The sequence below is a fragment of the Chaetodon trifascialis genome, chromosome 20, assembly GCF_039877785.1.
Source record: "Chaetodon trifascialis isolate fChaTrf1 chromosome 20, fChaTrf1.hap1, whole genome shotgun sequence".
In the NCBI taxonomy this organism is placed as follows: Eukaryota; Metazoa; Chordata; class Actinopteri; order Chaetodontiformes; family Chaetodontidae; genus Chaetodon; species Chaetodon trifascialis.
This window is the reverse complement of record NC_092075.1, coordinates 23,478,436-23,498,478: the sequence shown is the minus strand read 5'-3', so window position 1 is coordinate 23,498,478 and position 20,043 is coordinate 23,478,436. Positions and strand designations below refer to the sequence as shown.

The window sequence follows — 20,043 nt, the reverse complement described above, 5'->3', positions numbered from 1 at the left end:
GCGATGTCTTTGTCCAGAGGCCACCTCCTCATCAGCCACTGTCCCCTGTGTGTAACACTGTGTCCTCAGAGTCAGACATAAATTGGGTTGCATTAGCACAGGTAACACGGTTGTTTTCCTTGTACAAAGTTAAGTTCACTCTCTCCCTCATTCACTGTCTTTCATTCGTGCTCTTAATAATTGTAGGGGAATTAACTTAATTTGATGTTACATTCATTAATAAAACGCCAGGGCACCAACCTTCCTCAGCTAAGAAGGATTTTATTTATTGATTCTTGAAATGCTGGCTTAAGGATAATGAATGAACCAACAGTAGACCAGTCTGATAATCTGAAGCATAAATTCTAGATACAGGGATCGTTTATATCCAGCTCAAAAGGACACTGATTGACCACGACTTGAATAAAAAGTCTTATTCATTAAACACAATTATGGGTAATGAATAATGTATCATGAATAGTACGACAGAGGATACAGGTGATATGAAATAACTCAATTGCAGAGAGAAACTTATGGTAAAACAATGGCAGAATGAGTTTGGCAATAGTGAGAAGTAGTTTTAAGGGAAAAATGGGGACGCAAATGGAAAGTTTCTTGAATAAATGATTTAGAGAATTTATGTAAATTAACAGTATCATAACCTCACGGACCAACTCTTATTCAAACCCGCTTAATGCATGCCCACTTGTCAGCGACGTTCCTGTCGAGGCCTGCTCCGAACTGACACGAAGAGGCTTCAAGTGGTCGTTCGTGGCTCGATCTGCTCAGAGGTCTGAGAATCATTAGATGCATGCATCTAATGATTCATGCATTAGATATTATTCTGGTTTCTGGAGACACTGGCGAGCATGTCTGTATGTTTGTTGTTGTTTGTTTGTATTATTTTTATATGGACCTACTTTTGAGTCTGAAATAAAGATTGATTGACAGTCAATCCTGTAGTTTTACATAAATGATGATATTTTGTCCCTTTATTTTTTGATACTTAATGATGATAAAATATATTTTGTATACTTAAGTCCTGTAATCTTGTAAAATTTAAAAAGCCAGGCTCTAAAAGAGGACAAAAAGGCTTTGAGTGAATATTACAGATAGGCAGGACTAAAATAACTTGGGGACTAGTGTGAAAAGTGCATGATTTATGTTGATGTGTTTTAAATATTGCTAAATTATTTGAGTTGGGTACAATGTATGAATTTAAATGGCCTGACACAATTTCAGAAATTATAAATTGGTCAAGCAATAGGGTGACTTTAATATAATGCACAAAACATTTGAAATCAATGTAAATGTATAACAAAACGGTATAAATTTAGGAATTCATTTGTGGAATAGAGTAAGAAAATTAGTTACTGAACACTGATGGTCATCATCGGAAATTGTATGAAAATTGTATAAAAGGCAGGGCAGTGCACCCACTGTATGAATCGATGCTTGTTGCCATGGACACGCGGTGCCGTAATTCAAGCGGTGTCCACTGCAGCGTCTACCGCGCCAGGAATTACTTTCCCGTTATGATTGGCTCTTTCTATCTCACCAGACATCGTACATCTCAACCATTGGACCGCCGATACAGCTCTGGCGCGTGGTTGTGATTCCTAATCTCCGATTGGCCATAAACCTTCAAGACTTGGTAGCGCCGCATGTCGTCCGTGAGCTGTGATTGGACAGGAAGCCAGGTGCTGGAGTGCAGGGTGTACGGTGCTCTGTCATCGTCATATATAAACACACTGTACCGGATAGGCGATTGCTGCTGGCCTTTAAACAAGTAACGGAGTAGTGACTCTTTTCGTCGCTGGAGTTAACCTCAGACACAGGTGAGAAGCTTTATGTACAGTCTGCTGATCCGTATTATACATTTCGACGGATGCCTGTCGTCTCCGGTTTCAGTGTGGAATTTTAAGATTGAAGTGGAAATGTTGAGTCTGGGTTTCGCCAAGTAACTCACTTATTTAGCATATTTGAAGTACACTATCCAAATAGCATTAGACACAAGTCGGCTTAAGTTTATGAAGCTGCTGTAGGTAAATTCTAGTCCCATGTGTTGTATTAGTCTCGGGTCCGTCAGTTATTTGGTCCGGGTGGCAATCTAACGTTAGCTGGTCGTAGTCATTTCACTCCGTCCTGACCAGTCAAAGTCGGTGTCTTGAATAGAGGTTTTGCCCAACTATACGGTTTTTAAAACAATAGTCATGTACCCCTTTAAGCTATAAACCATTATTTCCTTAAGTAATGAACCCTTCAGTGCATCTACCGGGTTGCACATTTCGCTACCGGACGTAAACGACTTAAGTTCCTGGAAATCCCGTTGCACTTTGACCCACTTTTTCTCTCCTCTGTCCTTACCTGGTCTCTGTCTCCCTAAGCTTTTTGTAGCGAAATATTGCCTGTGCCTGTTACAAGCGTAATCTAACAAATGTTTCACTACGTTAACTTTGCGAGCATCAGTTTTGAAAGTGTCCTACTTCAACACTTTTAATGAGCTAACGCTAGCAACTTTGTATGTGGTTATGAGTCATTTTTATTAGCTAGTAGCATGTGCAACAGGACTGGCGTTAGTTTGGTTATTATATAAACGCCAAGCAAAGACAGGTAACACTATTTTAACTACCGCAATAAGTGTCTGCTAGTGCAGCGATGTTAGCTAACATGTTAGTTGATCCGTATTCTCCGTGACCTTCTCAGGTAACGTTAGCTAACCTTTCGTTAGCTAAATAAAGTTAGCTAGAAGACCTTTAAGCTAACGTTGGAACACCGAGACAATAATGACGTCTTGTATCTAATGTTACCTAACGTCTGATATTGCTGACATACTAGTTATTTACGTGTTTTTTCTTTACTGGGAAGTTAGGGATCTGCACTCTGTAAAAACACGTCCAGTGGATGAAAAAGCTAACGTGCCAAATCACGCTCTCCTTTTTGATATTACTCTGAGATAATTATTGCTCTGTGATGGTTAGTATTTCTCAAGAAGCACTTAATGCAATTACAGATGGGAAAGTTTTGGTAAGGGGTGTGTGTGCATGTGTAGCTTTTTGTAGTGGTGTATGCATTACTGCTTTTTTATTTACCCATATCACCACTAGCAAGTAGGAGGAATTGCAGTTAATTACTATAGTCTGCAAAGCTGTCGTTCTTCAACACTAACAACACATATTTTGCAAATTAATATAATGCTGAACATGAAAATCCTTCTCAACCCGTTCAAGATGCCTGGATCAGCCCCAGTCAGTTGTCTGGGACCATGGCCCAAAGATGTGGGTATCATTGCCATAGAAGTATACTTCCCATCCCAGTTTGTGGACCAGGCTGAGCTGGAGCAGTTTGATGGTGTGCCAGCAGGTAAATACACTGTTGGGCTGGGCCAAGCTCGCATGGGCTTCTGCTCTGACCATGAGGACATCAACTCTTTGTGCCTGACGGTGGTCCAGAGGCTAATGGAGAGGAATGGCCTGTCCTATGACAGCGTGGGTCGACTAGAGGTCGGCACTGAGACTATCATTGACAAGTCAAAGTCCGTCAAGACAGTCATCATGCAGCTGTTTGAGGAGTCTGGCAATACAGATGTGGAAGGCATTGACACCACAAACGCATGCTATGGCGGTACAGCAGCACTCTTCAATGCTGTCAATTGGGTGGAGTCCAGCTCATGGGATGGTGAGTGAACAAACTTGTGTTAATGTATGTTGAGGGCTTTTCAGTATTAGGTTTTTTTTTTTTTGTATCAATTAATGAATTGCTCAGTATATAAAATCTCAGAAAAAGATGGCAAATGTCTGTTACGCGCTCCCAGAAACACAAGGGACCTCTTCAAACCCAAATATATATATAGTTAATAATTATTTAAGCGGGCTGCACGGTGGCGCAGCAGGTAGTGCGTGTGCCTCACAGCAAGAATGTTGCCGTTCGATCCCCGGGTCAGGCGGGGCCTTTCTGTGTGAAGTTTGCATGTTCTTCCCGTGCATGCGTGGGTTCTCTCCGGGTATTCCGGCTTCCTCCCACAGACCAAAAACATGCTCATTAGGTTAATTGATGACTCTAAATTGTCCGTGAGTGTGAATGTTTGTTTGTCCTTGCATGTGGCCCTGCAATCGGCTGGCGACCGGCTCAGGGTGTACCCCGCCTCTCGCCCATTGTAGCTGGGATAGGCTCCAGCTCCCCGCAACCCCGAAAGGGATAGGCGGTATAGATAATGGATGGATGGATGGAATTATTTAAGCCAAAGAGAGGCAGCAAATACTAACATTTGAGATGCTGGAACCTCAGATTGGTTGCTATTTTTGGTTCAAAAATGATTTAGGTATTGTTGTTCAGTCTATGGACGGCAGCAGGTAGTGCGCGTGCCTCACAGCTAGAACGTTGCCGGTTTGATTCCCGGGTCAGGCGGGGGCTTTCTGTGTGAAGTTTGCATGTTCTTCCCGTGCATGCGTGGGTTCTCTCCGGGTACTCTGGCTTCCTCCCACAGACCAAAAACATGCTCATTAAGTTAATTGGTGACTCTAAATTGTCCTTAGGTGTGAGTGTGAGCGTGAATGGTTGTCTGTCTTGTGTGTTGCCCTGCAATCAACTGGCGACCAGTCCAGGGCGTACCCCGCCTCTCGCCTGTTGACAGCTGGGATAGGCTCCAACAATATTGTTCTAAAAAAAAGACATACTAATCTGGAATTATTTTTAAATTGACTGTAATTATGTAGCACTTTTCTAGTCTTACCAAACACTTAAAGCACTTTACAACATGAGCCAGCATTCACCCTTTCACACACACCGGTGGTAAGGTTCCCCTTTCTCATTGCAAGTGATAACCATTCACATGCGCACTCACACCCCAATGAAACAGCATCAGGGGCAATTTGAGGTTCAGTATGTTGCCTCAATATGTGGACTGCAGGGGCCAGGGATCAAACTGCCTAACCTCTGATAAGTGGATGACCACACTGTCTCCTGAGCCAACTCTCCTGCAACACAAAAAGAGATGTATGTTAACTTTTTTTTTTGCACATACATAACTAGTGTTACAGAGCTTGGAAGTTTTGTAACATAGGCCGCAAAATTTTACGTGTATAAAACATCTGTCACCATCTCTAAAATAGGGCTGGGCGATATGGCTGAAAACTGTATCACGATATAAGTGTTTTATATTGGTTGATAACGATAATTATTAATATTTCTTATTACCTATTTAAAATAAGGACCAGGAGAAAAATACATTCAATTTAAACATCCATCCATCCATCCATCCATTATCTATACCGCCTATCCCTTTCGGGGTTGTGGGGGGCTGGAGCCTATCCCAGCTACAATGGGCGAGAGGCGGGGTACACCCTGAACCAGTCGCCAGCCGATTGCAGGGCCACATGCAAACAAACATTCACACTCACACTCACACCTACGGACAATTTTAGAGTCATCAATTAACCTAATGAGCATGTTTTTGGTCTGTGGGAGGAAGCCGGAGTACCCGGAGAGAACCCACGCATGCACGGGAAGAACATGCAAACTTCACACAGAAAGGCCCCGCCTGACCCGGGGATCGAACCGGCAACCTTCTTGCTGTGAGGCACGCGCACTACCTGCTGCGCCACTGTGCAGCTTCAATTTAAACATTTTTATTTTAAATTTAATCTTCCTCTGATTTTAATCCCCTCAGCTATCAAGGCAGAAAGGAAAGGAAATGTCAACACAACCATGGAAAACACTCAAATGATAAATGTAAATAAAAGTGTAAAAATGTAAACAGAGAGAAACCTGAGAACTTTTTTTTCTGCAGGTTTAGTGCCAGGACGTTCACAAGCTGATTCACCTTCTGGTGAATAAAATGTTTTCAAAAACGTGCAGTGTTTTGTAAACAAAGCAGAAACTGAGGTAGACTTGACATCTGTAACATTAAAAAAAACATGATAGACAGCACAATAAGATTGATTGAACCAGCCTAGACATATGAATAACTTATGTCACTCTTCTTACTCTAAACATACATGAACTATTCAATTATATTTTTGTTGCAAGTGTGTTAACAAACAAACAAACAACCACAAAAAAAAACATGTGTAAGAGATTTTGAGAACCTGGCTTCTCCTCAGTGCTCAGCGGAAGCATGAGCTAGCTATATGATTATATGATATGCCACTGCCTCCGTTATGTCTTTGTGCCTTTCAGTTGATTTCTCATAAGGCACTGAAGCAGAGTACTGGTAGTACCAGAGTACTGCATGTTGGTCTGCTGCTTGTGCGGTGGTGCGGCTAAGGTGGTTAAACAAGATTGTGGTATCACCGGTCTTGGTGGGGACGACAGTCTTGCATAAGTTACAGATCACATTGGTCTGACTACGGTCCGACTTATAAAATCCGAAAAACACCATACTGGCGAGCTGACTTTCCCTGTTTTATGGACAATTTCTTCGCTTGCTGCAGGACTCACTTTCTATTTCTCATCTCACTCCTCGCAAAGCATCAAACACGAGACAATGAGATGGCGCAACCGAACTTGATACTGTTCCGTGATTGGCCTGTTAGCGTGTCACTCCCACTGATCAGCGATTACTCCCTACGTTGCTTGGTTACCTGAGAGCGAGTGTCTTGTTCATGCAACCAACCTCGCTTCGCAATTGTTTCTTCCAACGAAGAAAAAAATTATCGAATGTTTTATCGAACGCATTTTTTATTGATCTTGATTACGTGTCTATCGCGAGACATATCGCTATCGTTTTATTGCCCAGCCCTACTCTAAAAACAACCACAATTAGTGCAGTTCATTTCTTAAATAGGCATGTGACTGGCAAAGGACATTAATATTGCATCCAGGGCATAATCCCAGCCTTAACTAGAACAAATCAAAACATTTGAAAATTGGTTGAAAATTCAGTGAATAATGATGATTTTAATTGTGAGTGGTCCTCCTGCCTTGTTAGACTTACATGCATGAGAAGGCACTGCTTTCCTGTACCAATATGGCAGCCCTTCCCTAGTAATTGTGGGAATTGGTGATAGATGTATGGCCTTTATACAGCCAGGGACATGATTTTTACTCCCAAAATTGACTATAGCTACCAAGAAATAATGATGCCCCATCAATTTGGCTCACACACAAAGCACACGGACAAGCGGCTCTGATACGGCCACACTATGTTTTCAGTTTAAAATGAAAACAACCTCTGTCCAGATGAGCGTTTTAGCACCGTTTCAGATTGGTTCACACACATGCATTAAGTTTATTTTCATTGTTTTATCCTTGTACCACAGGGTCTCAACGGGGACGGCACCACCCCCCAATGGGCGTTCAGAGAACATCGGGGGGTGCTAGGAGCAAAATAGCTGATAAGGGGGCATTTTGCTGCAAATGGGGGGCGTTTCTATAACAATAACAGTCATTCACCGCTACAGTATTTTTAATATTCTTCCATGCCATGTCTCACAATATCACGCAGTGTTTATGAATTTACAGCTAGAGTAGGCCTGGAATACGCTGGACGCATCTGCGGTGTGTTAACAGGTTAGAGCTGCCACACTGCCTGCATGAGCAACGCAGCTCAGCTGTGTTTCATGTAGAGCTCAGGAAGCTTGCCTATTTTTACCGCGAGCAGTTTCCAGCAAAATATACAGACTGTAGACTGCAGCATGGCTCGACTCCTGTTTGGTACAGCCGAGGCAGCACTGCAGCAGCAATGCAGCAGGTGTGGTGTGCAAGCCGCAGCCGACAGGTTCCGCCACGCACAGGCACTGCTCACGCTGCCAGTGTGTTCCGGGAAAGGAGACATGCTGACGCACTGGCCTGACGTCAGTGCCCACAAAGCACACTTTCCAGTTTCTGGTCTCTTTTTTTCCCCCGCACCTGGTTATGTCTGTGAGTGTATAAATAGGACCAGTGTTTCCTCTACATTAATTTAGGAGTGGCGGGCCGCCATTCCTAAATCCTAGCCACCGCTCCTTCAAATTTTTTTGTTGTTTTTTTTCTTTTTTATTGTCGCAAATACACCACCGCTGCATGTCTCCACCTTCACAGCAGAGTCCGATGTTAATTACTCGCGAGAGCACGGCCTGGAAAGTAACATCACGCCAAACACCCAGGCACCAGGTCAGAGAGTCAGAGTGTCATCTTGGAAAATTGGGCAGCGACTTACCGGAGAAAAGGTAGACTTAGTAGCTTAAGATAACCCACACTAGATTTTACAAGTACAAAGCTAACGTTATGTAACATAGCGGTAGCTTAAGTTAATTGGGCCCGGTGCCACCCCAGTGTCGCTAATGTGAGTAAACTTAATTGATAGCATTAAGCTAATATCTACACGCCATGATGTAACTGCTGACTGCATTTTCAGATGAGCTTGTTCAAATATTTGTCCAAGAGCAGAAAGACAGCTGATGGAGATGACGCTAGTCAGTAGTGATGTGTCGGTCGCGAACGAAACGGCTCTTTGAAGTGAACCATCGGAGCCGGCTCCTGTCTGCTAGCCAGACCGAAAGCCGCTTTGGGGGTTTTTTTTTTGTTTGTTTGTTTTTTCTCAACTTTTTTTCTGTTCAAGCCGCACGTGATTGGTTAACTACATGATGTGTGGTGGCTTCAGTGTTTACCACTGAGCAGGAGGGGGAGGAGCAGGGGTTACAGACACAGCGCACGTGCACACACACGGACACCGACACATTCAGCCTTTAAAGAGCAATTTTCAACTGGCCATTCGATAAATAGGTTGTAAAAGTAATATCTGCAGTCAGTTGTCATTTGTTTATGCCGCCATGGCTCCCCGGAGCCTGCCCCCCGCTGCTGAAAAAAATCCTAGAGGAAACACTGAGGACCTTCACCAAATTAACCTTTGGTGAAGAAGCTGGCTGAAAACCACCAAGCACAGGGCTTGCACTAAAGCGCAGTTCTTTGACCTGATGCAAATTACACGCAGAAATAGTGTGCACATGTAAAAAAGCCTTTTTTGTCAGTTTAGCTGTTAGGCTACCATTAATGTCAGTTAAGCCCATTTACTATTGTTTATTGTTTTCTCTGTACTCTCTGTTGTGCAAGCTCATTGTATTTTTTTGATAGGCCAGGATTTTTTAAAATTATTATTTTGAACTGTGATTGGTTCCTCAAGTTAGATCAGTGAAGGAGCCTAATTAATGTTGGAATTTGATAATAAATATATGTTCAACCAACAAAGAAGTGTAACATTTATTAATTTTACATGTAACAATACGTTTACATTATTATTTGATCAAAGAATTATAGTAATTATCAAACTGTGTTAAATCACAGGCCTACAGTGGCTATGAATACAGTAGGTATGCCTATATTTCAAATAGGCCAGTGAAATACACAATTTCAATCATAGATATCAATATACAGGAGTTCCAGCTGCTCTCTCGTTGATGTGGAGCGACAAGAGGTGTGGGCATTGAGTTGAGGTTGAGAAACCACTGTTGTAGCACATGCAACATATCTGTTGCACTGTACAGCCCTGGCCCTAATAGTCCTCCATTACAATATGCCAAACACCAAAGACACAGTCAGCCTGAGCAAAGTTCACTACACGTTCCCACTCAGCAGTGGGAGCAGCAGTCGCAGCGACAGTACCAGTGATGGCTTGGGTTTTGACAGAGAGAGTGAATTTTTTATTCGGTTCACTGACTATATACTGTAGTTGATTGGTGGAGATTAATGAGCCTTAATTGTTGCAAGAAATTTCTGCTTACACTACACAGTGGGTTGCTGCAACACTCTTTTTTCAAGTTAAATGCCACTGTGCTGATGATTCCATTTTAGAGAAGGGATGTGTGTGTATGTTTTCCTGTCATTAATTTTTTTTATGTTTCTTCTCTGCAGGACGTTATGCTTTGGTTGTAGCAGGGGACATTGCTGTGTACGCTACAGGAAGTGCTCGGCCTACGGGTGGTGCTGGGGCAGTGGCCATGCTTGTTGGGCCTAATGCTCCTCTGGCCTTTGAACGAGGTCAGTTAAGCGTTATCTGTTAGTCGTACTCAGTTTGTCAGGCAGCACTTTTCAATGGCCGACTTACTGACAAGACCTCACTGTTATTTAGCTGTTCCCATAATTGGAGTGTTTACAAATCACTTAACCTATGTACTGAGTCACTGAAGTTTTGTTTTGACATTGATATTGTCACTTGGAAGGAACCTGTCTATGAGAGCCAGGCTTTCTGTTGTCTTCCATTTTCCTCTGACTTTTTTGACAATTGATTGTTTTTTACAGTGTGCACTGGTTAGATGAGTTATTGTATTATTCGGTGTTGAACTGAATACCAGAAAATATCTTTGTCATTGTGGGAAAGTCTATTTATGGTGACCGTAAACAAAATTTTATCCTTGAAAATACAGTGTGAGTGTGGTGCTGATAACTGCTGTGGCTGTGGTGCAGGTCTGAGAGGAACCCACATGCAGCATGCATATGACTTCTACAAGCCAGACCTGGTGTCAGAGTACCCTGTGGTGGATGGCAAGCTATCAATACAGTGCTACCTCAGTGCCTTGGATCGCTGCTACTCTGTGTATCGTAACAAGATCCATGCTCAGTGGCAAAGAGGTGGGTTAAAATGGTTACCTATTATCAATATAGAGAGATCTTTTAAAGGTTCAAAGTGTTCCATGTAGGCTTCTTTTTCTATTCTTCTTGCTGTTAGAAAACATTTCAAGGCCAAATCGGCTCCTCATCAGGTGCAGAGATATCACTGGTAAATTACACATGCAGTTTTATCGTTGCTCCATGTTTAATATCATACATCTGAAGAACTTTTTAAAACCTAGATCTAATGTAATACTGCCACATAATAAGACCAGTTGTAATATTACAGTTGCGATGCATCTTCTTTACCATGCTGAATTTGATCATCAAAGTAGCTTTCTGTTGGAAAGGTGCTGTTGCTATCATACATGTACGGGGGAGTGTAATGGAGGGACTGGTCAGATAATAGACTAATTAGTTAAGAGGGTTTAGAACATCACCTGCTTGTTATGCTAAGAAGTTGTTCACTGACCATAAAGCAGTTAAATAAGATGGGCCTTTGACCTGATATCTCAACATCTACAATATCTGAGAACACAGGGTTATTGAAGACCCATTATAAACCATTCACAAGCGACACAACATTTCCATCCCCACTCTCTGGCCTTGAAATAATGGCTGTGTATCTAAGTCAGTGCAAAGACACATCAGCCTTTAAAGCCGTGGGTGAGTTCCTGACCTTGAAATGAGCTTGGTCATGTTGGTATTTTTGTACCTGGTACAGTGTGCATGTTGCAGAGCTGGGAGGAGAGGTGCAACAAGATGAGAGTTGTATGCAGATACATGACAATAAGGCAAAGTGTTGGTATTTGGGTAAAAACTGTTATCACTGCTCTTGCGACTGTACCATGTGAAAGTAGAATCATCATCATTTTACTCAGGTCTGTGTATTCACTTATTCTATTTTCTGTGTCACAGTGACCTGTAAAAGAGGCCCCACAAAGTGAGGCAAGATGTACTGATGTACAGATGTGCTGTGAAGGATAAACACAAGATATAAACACAGAATATGAGAGCATGACATGGCAATTGGCCAGATTTTGAGGTGGAGTCATTAATAAGCCAATGAAGTTATGGTCAGTGCATGCATACCTTATGGCTTCTTGCCAATTTGTCAGATGTTGGGTAACTTTGGAAAGTTAGCAAATCAGAGCAACGTTCTTTGTCTCAAAGAAGACTATCAGAAACACATAAGAAATTTTGTTAAAAACATTTTGTGACTGCTGCCTGTTGACTTTTCTTGACCTGAGTTTTTACTAAGGTGCATCTTCTTATTTTCCAGGCTTATGTGGTATAATCATTCTTCTTCTTGACAGAGGGTTCAGATAAACTCTTCAGCCTGGACGACTTTGGCTATCTAGTCTTCCATTCTCCATATTGCAAGCTGGTGCAGAAGTCGTTGGCCAGACTGATGCTGAATGACTTTCTGAGCCACCCCAACCCCAACACTGAGACAGGACCCTTCACAGGCCTCGACGCCTTTCGGTACACTCAAAAAAAAAAAAAAAAAATCTTAACAGCAGACAAGGTTATGGTCCTTCATTAAACTGAGCCTCTTGATTAAAGGATTAATGCTCTCTTCATTACTGGAGCACATCCACATTTTTGAAAGTAGGCTCTCTTAAAATAGATTTTTCCTCTCTGTATGTAAAGAGATAGCTGAAGTAAGGCCTATAGTCACAAGTGTAATTTCCACATTGATGTGGCCTGTCAGTATCTACCGCTTGTTGATCAATGATGGCGATACAGTCTCCCTCAGATACTGACAACCTGCTCTTCTCAAGAAGTTCACGAGCCTTTGTACTGCCTACTTACATGGGCTCAGTATTGGGCCAACAACTATCCAGCACAATGGCCTCACAAGATATGGTCTTAATTCCCCTTAGATGTTAAATATGTAATTATATTCTAATTGATAATTCTAGATAATTATTTTTGAACAACAAAGCCTGCTATTATGGTGTCTCTAAAATGTAAATGAGTGTCTGCTGTTTATCACACCCTGACAGTAGTGATGATCAGCCACTGATACTGATTGCAGACTGTCTATCAGCCATATCAGCTGATACCGGTATTTTTATTTTGTTTTGTAATAGTAGCTGACATAGTAGTATTAAAGGTCAGTTTGGCTGTTTTTGTAGTGAATTGAGAACTCCACCATGTGGCACCATAACCTAGCTTATAAATGCTGTGACTATTAATCCCAGTCCTCCGATAATAACAGTTGGCACACCATCAATCTGGGCTTCCCTACCTTACAGTATCTGGAATCCTCAAAATCACAACTGTTGTGAGTTGTTCTGTAACAACACAAAGAAACACTTTGTGGTGAATCTGTTTCTAGTCGTGTGTGTGTTTGGATTGCAGAGATGTATGCCCAGAAGACACTTACTTTGACCGGGATGTGGAAAAGGCCTTCATGAAGGCCAGTGCAGATCTATTTGAGAAGAAGACCAAGTGCTCCCTGCTGATCTCCAACCAGAATGGAAACATGTACACCCCTTCTGTCTATGGCTGCCTGGCCTCACTAATTGCACAGTACGTCTCAGTGTCTGACTTTTGTATGAGTTTCATTCATTAATCTACTGTATTTAATTACTAAATTCTATTTTCTCTAGAAGCAGACAAAAAGAAATAAACCAAAATAAACCAAATACCTCCCATGAAAATTGAACATGGCAGAGACCAGAGCCATGGATGTCCTGGCCAAAATCACAATGACCTCTTTAATACAAGCTTCCTTGTTCACACTTTGGTATACAAGGAACTCTGTTTCCCCCATAGTCATGTTTTCAGGCAGTGCAGCACAACTTGAGAAGAAACACAGTGACAGGTTGCAATCACAGAACAAAAGTCACTGGAGAACACTGACATTCGTGACTGGCTTTTTACAACCCTAACCCTTTGCACAGACAATTGAATGTCAGCACTGTATACGGTAAAGAGAATCTTTGTTGCCTCTGTGTTGCAGACTGGCGCCTTCACAAATAGCAGGACAGAGAATTGGTGTTTTCTCCTATGGTTCAGGATTTGCTGCTACTCTGTATTCTCTCAGAGTCACACAGGACCATACACCCGGTAAGTCAGTTTTGAGTCATGTCACTTGTGTGATGTGGATGAATTTGCCATGTGTAGTCATTATAAAATCCTAGGACAAAATTTGAATGTGTTCATCAATACTGATATGTTCATTGTTTCTTTCAGGATCTGTTCTGGACAAACTTGTGTCCAGCCTGAGTGACTTGAAGGTCAGACTTGACTCAAGAAAGAAGGTATCACCTGCTGTCTTCTCTGAGAACATGAAGCTGAGAGAGGAGACACACCACTTAGGTATGACCCTTCAGTTGCTGCTCGTGTCTAATTCTGGAGCCATTCTAATAGGCTTGCGATTGTCACTGTAAACCAATCATGAAAGCCTGTCAGGAAGTAAAGCTCTTACTAATTCTCTAAAACAAGGTTGTTGTTTTTTTTTTTGGGGGGGGGGGGGGGGGGGGGGTAGTCACATCTGTCTATCTATGAGACTGCTGGCTACCTTCAGGCTGCATTGTAGTAAGCTGTGAGCCAAAACAGGAATGACTGCCTGTTGTTTTTAAGTCTACGGCAATAAGGAACATGACTGACAATGGCTGTCTTGATTATGATCACTGTCTGACCAAAATAATCAAATTCAGAATACTGTATTTATCCCCAAAAGAGCAATTTCAGCATAAAAACACATAAACATAAAAACACACTCAAACACATCAGTACAACATATATCCTCCTGACTACTAGTAGTTCAAATTTGTCCTCTGGTGAGGACATTTGTTAACCTGAATATCTCCCACCCACTGCATACCACTGAATTAGCTCCGTTTGCTATCTACAGAGAACATTTAGGGCTTTTCATTGATCTCAAATGTGAAGGGGTGGGGCTTTGGTTCTCTTTCTCATTAAGGAAAATGGTGTCCATCAGTGCAAGCGCATTTTATGGGAAGAGGAAAAATAAGTGTATAATACTTTTTATTGAGCAAATTTTGGCTTGAAATGTGAGCATATTTTCTGAGTCTCTTAACAACACATTAAAACATTGTCTGAAATATTTTAACTGTGTACTAGCATAGTATTTAAGTGTTTAAAAAATGTCCCAAAAAAATCTTTTTTTTTTTGTGAAAAGAAAATATTTTCAGTATTCTAATTACCTTACAAATATTGGGGAATTTAAAAAAAAAAATGTGATTGGACATTTTTTTTTCCGGTAGTCAGGAGGATGTTGGGGCAGATTAAAAAAAAAAAAGAAAAATGGCATACAAACACATTCTTGATGGCATTAGCTTAACATAGTTGCAAAATTGGTCATCCATGTGACGTGCATAGATGTGAAGATCTGGGATTCATGTCGTGAATCTACTTCACCTTGTGGGCATATTTCTTTTGTAAGAGTGCGAAGGCATGACCTGCCTTACTCTCCCTCTGTTTTGCTTACCCTAATATTCTCATCTTAACCCCAGTAGTGCTCCTCATGCCTAAACCAAACCAACCCAACCGACAAAGGCAATCAGAATCAGAAAAAGCTTTATTGCCAAGTACGATTTTACACATACAACAACAACTGGAGGCAGGGTAGGCGGGGTCATGACTTCAGTGGACAGTAGGATTGGGCGGTAATCTGGTAATAAGGTATCCCACGGTATCTAAAAATAGCAACGGTAACAGTTTCATTACTGTCATTAAAAAAAAATGCTCCGCATATAGGTCTATAGGGGCCTAACATAATTGTAGCATTGTCATAACAATAATGAAGTCCACTCCGTTCAATGTATCTGGTTGAATTTTTACTCGAGAAAAAGGTGACAAAAGTGCAAAAGTACATGCTAGAAAAATGAACCTGTGCAGTTGGGATCGACCAATTATCGGGCTGGCCGATAATATCGGCCGATATTCAGCATTTTTTCGATGATCGGCATCGGCCGTTTCTTCCACCAATAACCGATAAAATTAATTAATGTATTTTAAAACACGCTCTGATGCAGCCGTCTCTCCGCCCGAAGTCACCAATCTTGGCTGTGTAACAATGTCCCGCCCACAGCCCTCACTGATTGGCTACATGGCACAAGTGAGTCAGTAACAGCCAATCGACACTGAAGCCTCTACATGCAGCGCAACAGACACGGAGAAGCAGACAACTGCTCTGGTTATCCAGCAGAGATAAGGCGACAGTTGAGTCAGTCGAAGTTGCAATAAAAACCCTCTATGATGAAGTTTTAAAAACACCACCACCTTATGATTAATTTCAGTGATAACATGCAAGCCGAGTTGAAATTTCACCTGCTTACTTGTCTAAACACATCAAGCATACGACTTTGCAAGATAAATAGTGTCACGCATAAAAAAATAGAAAAAAAAAAAGACGTAACCAAGTGAACATGACCTGAAGCTCCTTACTTAACAATAATAAAAAAAGGACATAACGACATACTGGTAGACTATAGCAAGTATAAAGGAGGAAAACCTGCTGAATTCCGCTGTTTGGCTCTGGAGATGAAACTGTTCACAACTTCAACAAGGCGTATTTCATGATGACCCACCACTATGTTATAACTGCCGCAACCACTTTATTGTAGCTGTGGCCAGACGCACAATAATAATATAGGCCCTTTCGGTTACCGTTACTTCGTGGGAATAATAAATCTCCTAACGTGTCTCAGCCGTGGGGCGGCTCCTGGTTTATCAATAAACAACACCAGAGTTGATTATAGCCGATAAGTTTAACAGTACTACACGCTAATGTGTCTTTGTTTGTTTACAGTCGCCTCTCCCTCAGTGCTCATGCTCTCACTACACTATGATGCAGCAACGTAACTACTAGTGTTAAATGATCGTCTTTTTGCCTGTTACTTGTAAAGTCCAGGGATATGAGTCAGGCAGAGAGCACACGTCGAGGAGATTATTCTCAGTGTGTTTTATTTTCAATCAATAAATTTACCGTCGCGTCTACAACTCACGTGTGTAATGAAGCCTTTATTGTTTGCATTTACAGTTGCGAAGTGCCTTTTCTTATTTATGTAGTACGACATACAGTATAAGCACAAGAGTTTACATCTAGCCTACTGTTCTGAGATTCAGAATATGCCTTTATTACTCTAAATGTATATAAATAAATATAATAATAAATAAGGAACTATAGATGAAAAACCCTGGGAACCCCTGAAAGTTTAATCTTTATTTACTCATTATGCTGTTTTATGTAAAAATTTAATCTGAAAAGTAACTACTAAAGCTATCAAATGTAGTGAGCCAAGGTTCCTGCCATCCTCTTTATTGGTTTGCTCTTTATCATTAAGGGAAAGGAATCATTAATCATCACTTTTTATTTTAAAATAATTAAACTTAAAGGCATTTCAATTAAGATTTTGTGTTTGTGTTATTTTACAATAAGTTAAGATCTTTTTTTTCAGTGTACACAAACAAACAAACAGTATACTGTATTCATTCTAGTCCCAGGTGTGTTAATCTAAATTTTGACACCAAAAGTTTCATTTTTACTGCAAACGAATATCGGTTCTAAATATCGGCTATCGGTTTCGCTTGATTATTAATGATCGGTATCTGTATCGGCCCTGAAAAATCCATATCGGTCGATCTCTACTGAGCAGTTTTACAGATGTTTTAACACAGGTATGTCCAGGTGCTCATTTAGGCACATCTGGGCAGAGTACCGTTATCTTGTCCAAGCATACGGAGAAACTCCTCTGTTGAAAACACTTTTCAGCCTTTTTTCTGCTTGCTATTGTTCTTAGCTCTCATAAAAGGACGAAATGCAAATAAAACAGTAAAATAACACTTTGGGCTGCTCAGCAGAGTCCTCTGTGAGCGCTCTGCTCATTCATGAGTCGGAGCGGTGAAACAGTCACCCATCCAAATTCACCATAGAAACACCAATGATGATCCAGAAGGAAGTAACCCCAGAGATAGGTTATTGCATGAAGAGTGCTCCCTCCATTCTAGAAACCCCCTCCTGTTTATGTAAACAACCAGGACCTTCGTGATTGATCTCAAACTAACACAGAGTGATAGGTGGAGACATTAGCAGCATTTTTTCCGGCTGGAATATAACTTTTGACCACAAAACAGCAAAGGTAAGACATACTTTATGATTTAGCAAAGTTTTTTTCTGCTACTCTTTGGTTGTTAGCTCACTGAGTTTTCGTCGCACAGTGAGGAGGCAGACATCTTCGTGATCATCAGACTCTCTGCTTTCATATGATACCGAGCTTTTGTGGTTTACGTGAAGTGGTGAAATCAGCAGATGCTGTACCTTTGATGTGAGCTATTTTCTTGTTTTGTTACATGTGCATGTAATTTCTTGGGGTTTCGTTTGGGAGGCAATACTTAGTAGAGCCTTTTAGCTGAGTTTCTCCCCGTCATTCTGGTATGCTACAAGTTAGGATTGGTGCTTCTTAGCGTGAGCATTGACCGTTTGAATTGCGTGCATGTCATGCTCCCCTGCAAAGTGATTTTTAATTAGTCACGGTAATACCGTATACCCTGGGAAAATGTGGGGAAGGTTTGATGATATCAAAATTTAGATACTGCCAAAATCTAGTGGACAGCAGAGCAGAGAGGTGAGAGAGGTGGACACAGTGAATCAGGTGAAACCAACTGCACTTGTTACTGTTAGCACTATAAAACTGTCATGAGTAAAAATTCAGTTCGAGTACTTAATCTAAACAGGTTAAGTGTAGAGGCTCACAAGGTAGAGCAGTCATCCACCTATCAGAAGGTCGGTGGTTCGTTGGTTGGTTTTCTTGGGCAAGATACTGAACCCCAGAACTGCCCCTGATGCCGTGCCATTGGTGTGTGTATGTGCGTCGCTTTGGATAAAAGCGTCTGCCAAATGACTAATTGTCAATTGTAATAACTAATTGTGTAGAAATATTTTCATCTACTTTGCCCACAGTCAACTCAGGAGAATTCAGTAAGTGTATTGGCATGAATGTCAGGTGAACAGTAGTGCAAAAACACCAACAATAATGCAATTCAATAATTATATCGGAAAATGAGAAAAACAAAATTAAAAAAAATTGTTTTTCTATTTTTCACGCTTTCATCCACTGCCTATATGTCTTATACAACCACAGTCCCAAAACACTGTCACTCCCAACAAGCAAGTATGATTAAATAGCATGTGAGTGTGCACTGCAAGTACACATGCTCACAAAGACTTATGATGGAAGATGAGACTTTTTTGATGCCATACTGGGGAAATTAAGTCTTTACAGCCAGCAAGTATTACAAAACAGTGGCACAGAAGGGTCAAAATAAAAAAGTATAAAGGGTTTACAATATAAAATCAACTATCTATATGTACAGATTGTGAAAATATTAAATGTCATAAAAATACTACTGCCCTTAAAAAACTATTGCCACTATTCTTATGAGAAAACTACCAGTGTCATATGTTGTGTTGCACTTGAGAAACACTGTTGCACAGAAAGGACATTGAATTTCACGAGTCTATGTATATGCACACTATGTTCAGCTTATAAAAATACTGTTGCCAGTATGGATAATAAATAGTGTTATTGCACGAGATGTGCAATAGTGCAAAAAACAGGAGGTTTGGCATCAACACACAGTGCTACATTACATGATGCTGGTGTGAAACGGACTGACAGCTCCTGGGATGAAGGTTCTGTCTTACAGATTGGATGCAGCAGTCTGCTACTGAATGAGCTGCTAAAGCCCCCTACTGTCTCATGCAGGGGGTGGGATGGGTCGTCAATGATCGATGTCAGCCTGGCTAACAACCTCCTCTCACCCACTTCCTTGATGGTGTCCAGAGGACAGTCCAGGACAGAGCCAGCTTTCCTGGCCATTTGTTCAGTCTTTTTCTGTCCCTCTCTGAGCTTCCACAACCCCAGCAGACCTCTGCATAGAAAACTGTAAAACTGCAAATGCCACCACAGAGCCTGAGGGATAAGCATTCTGCACAGAGCCAAAAAAATCATACAAATAAGATAGAAAAGCACTGAATCATATCATAGCTTTTTGTTTTTGTCCCCTGGAATAATATTTTTATTATTTAATATTTCTATGTTCAAGGGCAAATGATTTGCTTAATGACGTGTGATTTTGCAGTTTTTATGAAGGTTTCATAATTGATTCAGTTTTATTTGTATAGCACCAAATCACAACGGAGGTTATCTCAGGACACTTTCCATATAGAGCTGGTACAGACCATACTCTATCTACAAAGATCCAACACTTCCCTCATGAACAAGCACTTGGCCACAGAGATGGGGGGAAAACTTTTAACAGGCAGAAAACTCAAGTAGAACCAGGCTCTGGGCCGATGGCCATCCACAAAACAAAATATTATCAACTCTCTGGGCAAACTACAGGCAGCAGCAATAGTAGCAGGAATATTAAAAGAAGACAGAAGGAAATGCAAAATAGAAATTAAAAATCAGCTCTCTCTCTCTCTCTCTCTCTCTCTCTCTCTCTCTCTCTCTCTCTCTATATATATATATATATATATATATATATATATATATATAT

The 20,043-nt window shown here is 41.1% G+C and overlaps 1 protein-coding gene across 2 annotated transcripts in view; it reads left to right on the top strand.

The window, feature by feature from the left end:
• Positions 1-1,641: 1,641 nt before the first annotated feature.
• hmgcs1 (3-hydroxy-3-methylglutaryl-CoA synthase 1 (soluble)) overlaps positions 1,642-20,043 on the top strand; it is a 28,062-nt gene continuing 9,660 nt past the window's right edge. Inside the window, exons 1-8 of one of the 2 annotated variants that reach the window (XM_070989808.1) lie at positions 1,642-1,817; positions 3,210-3,657; positions 9,808-9,933; positions 10,360-10,524; positions 11,820-11,988; positions 12,871-13,041; positions 13,475-13,581; positions 13,708-13,833. In XM_070989808.1, the coding sequence (XP_070845909.1) occupies positions 3,210-3,657; positions 9,808-9,933; positions 10,360-10,524; positions 11,820-11,988; positions 12,871-13,041; positions 13,475-13,581; positions 13,708-13,833 (1,312 nt within the window). In that variant the 5' untranslated portion in view covers positions 1,642-1,817. Of the gene's footprint in view, positions 1,818-3,126; positions 3,658-9,807; positions 9,934-10,359; positions 10,525-11,819; positions 11,989-12,870; positions 13,042-13,474; positions 13,582-13,707; positions 13,834-20,043 lie in introns of those variants that run through there. The other variant, XM_070989807.1, reaches the window with a different exon arrangement.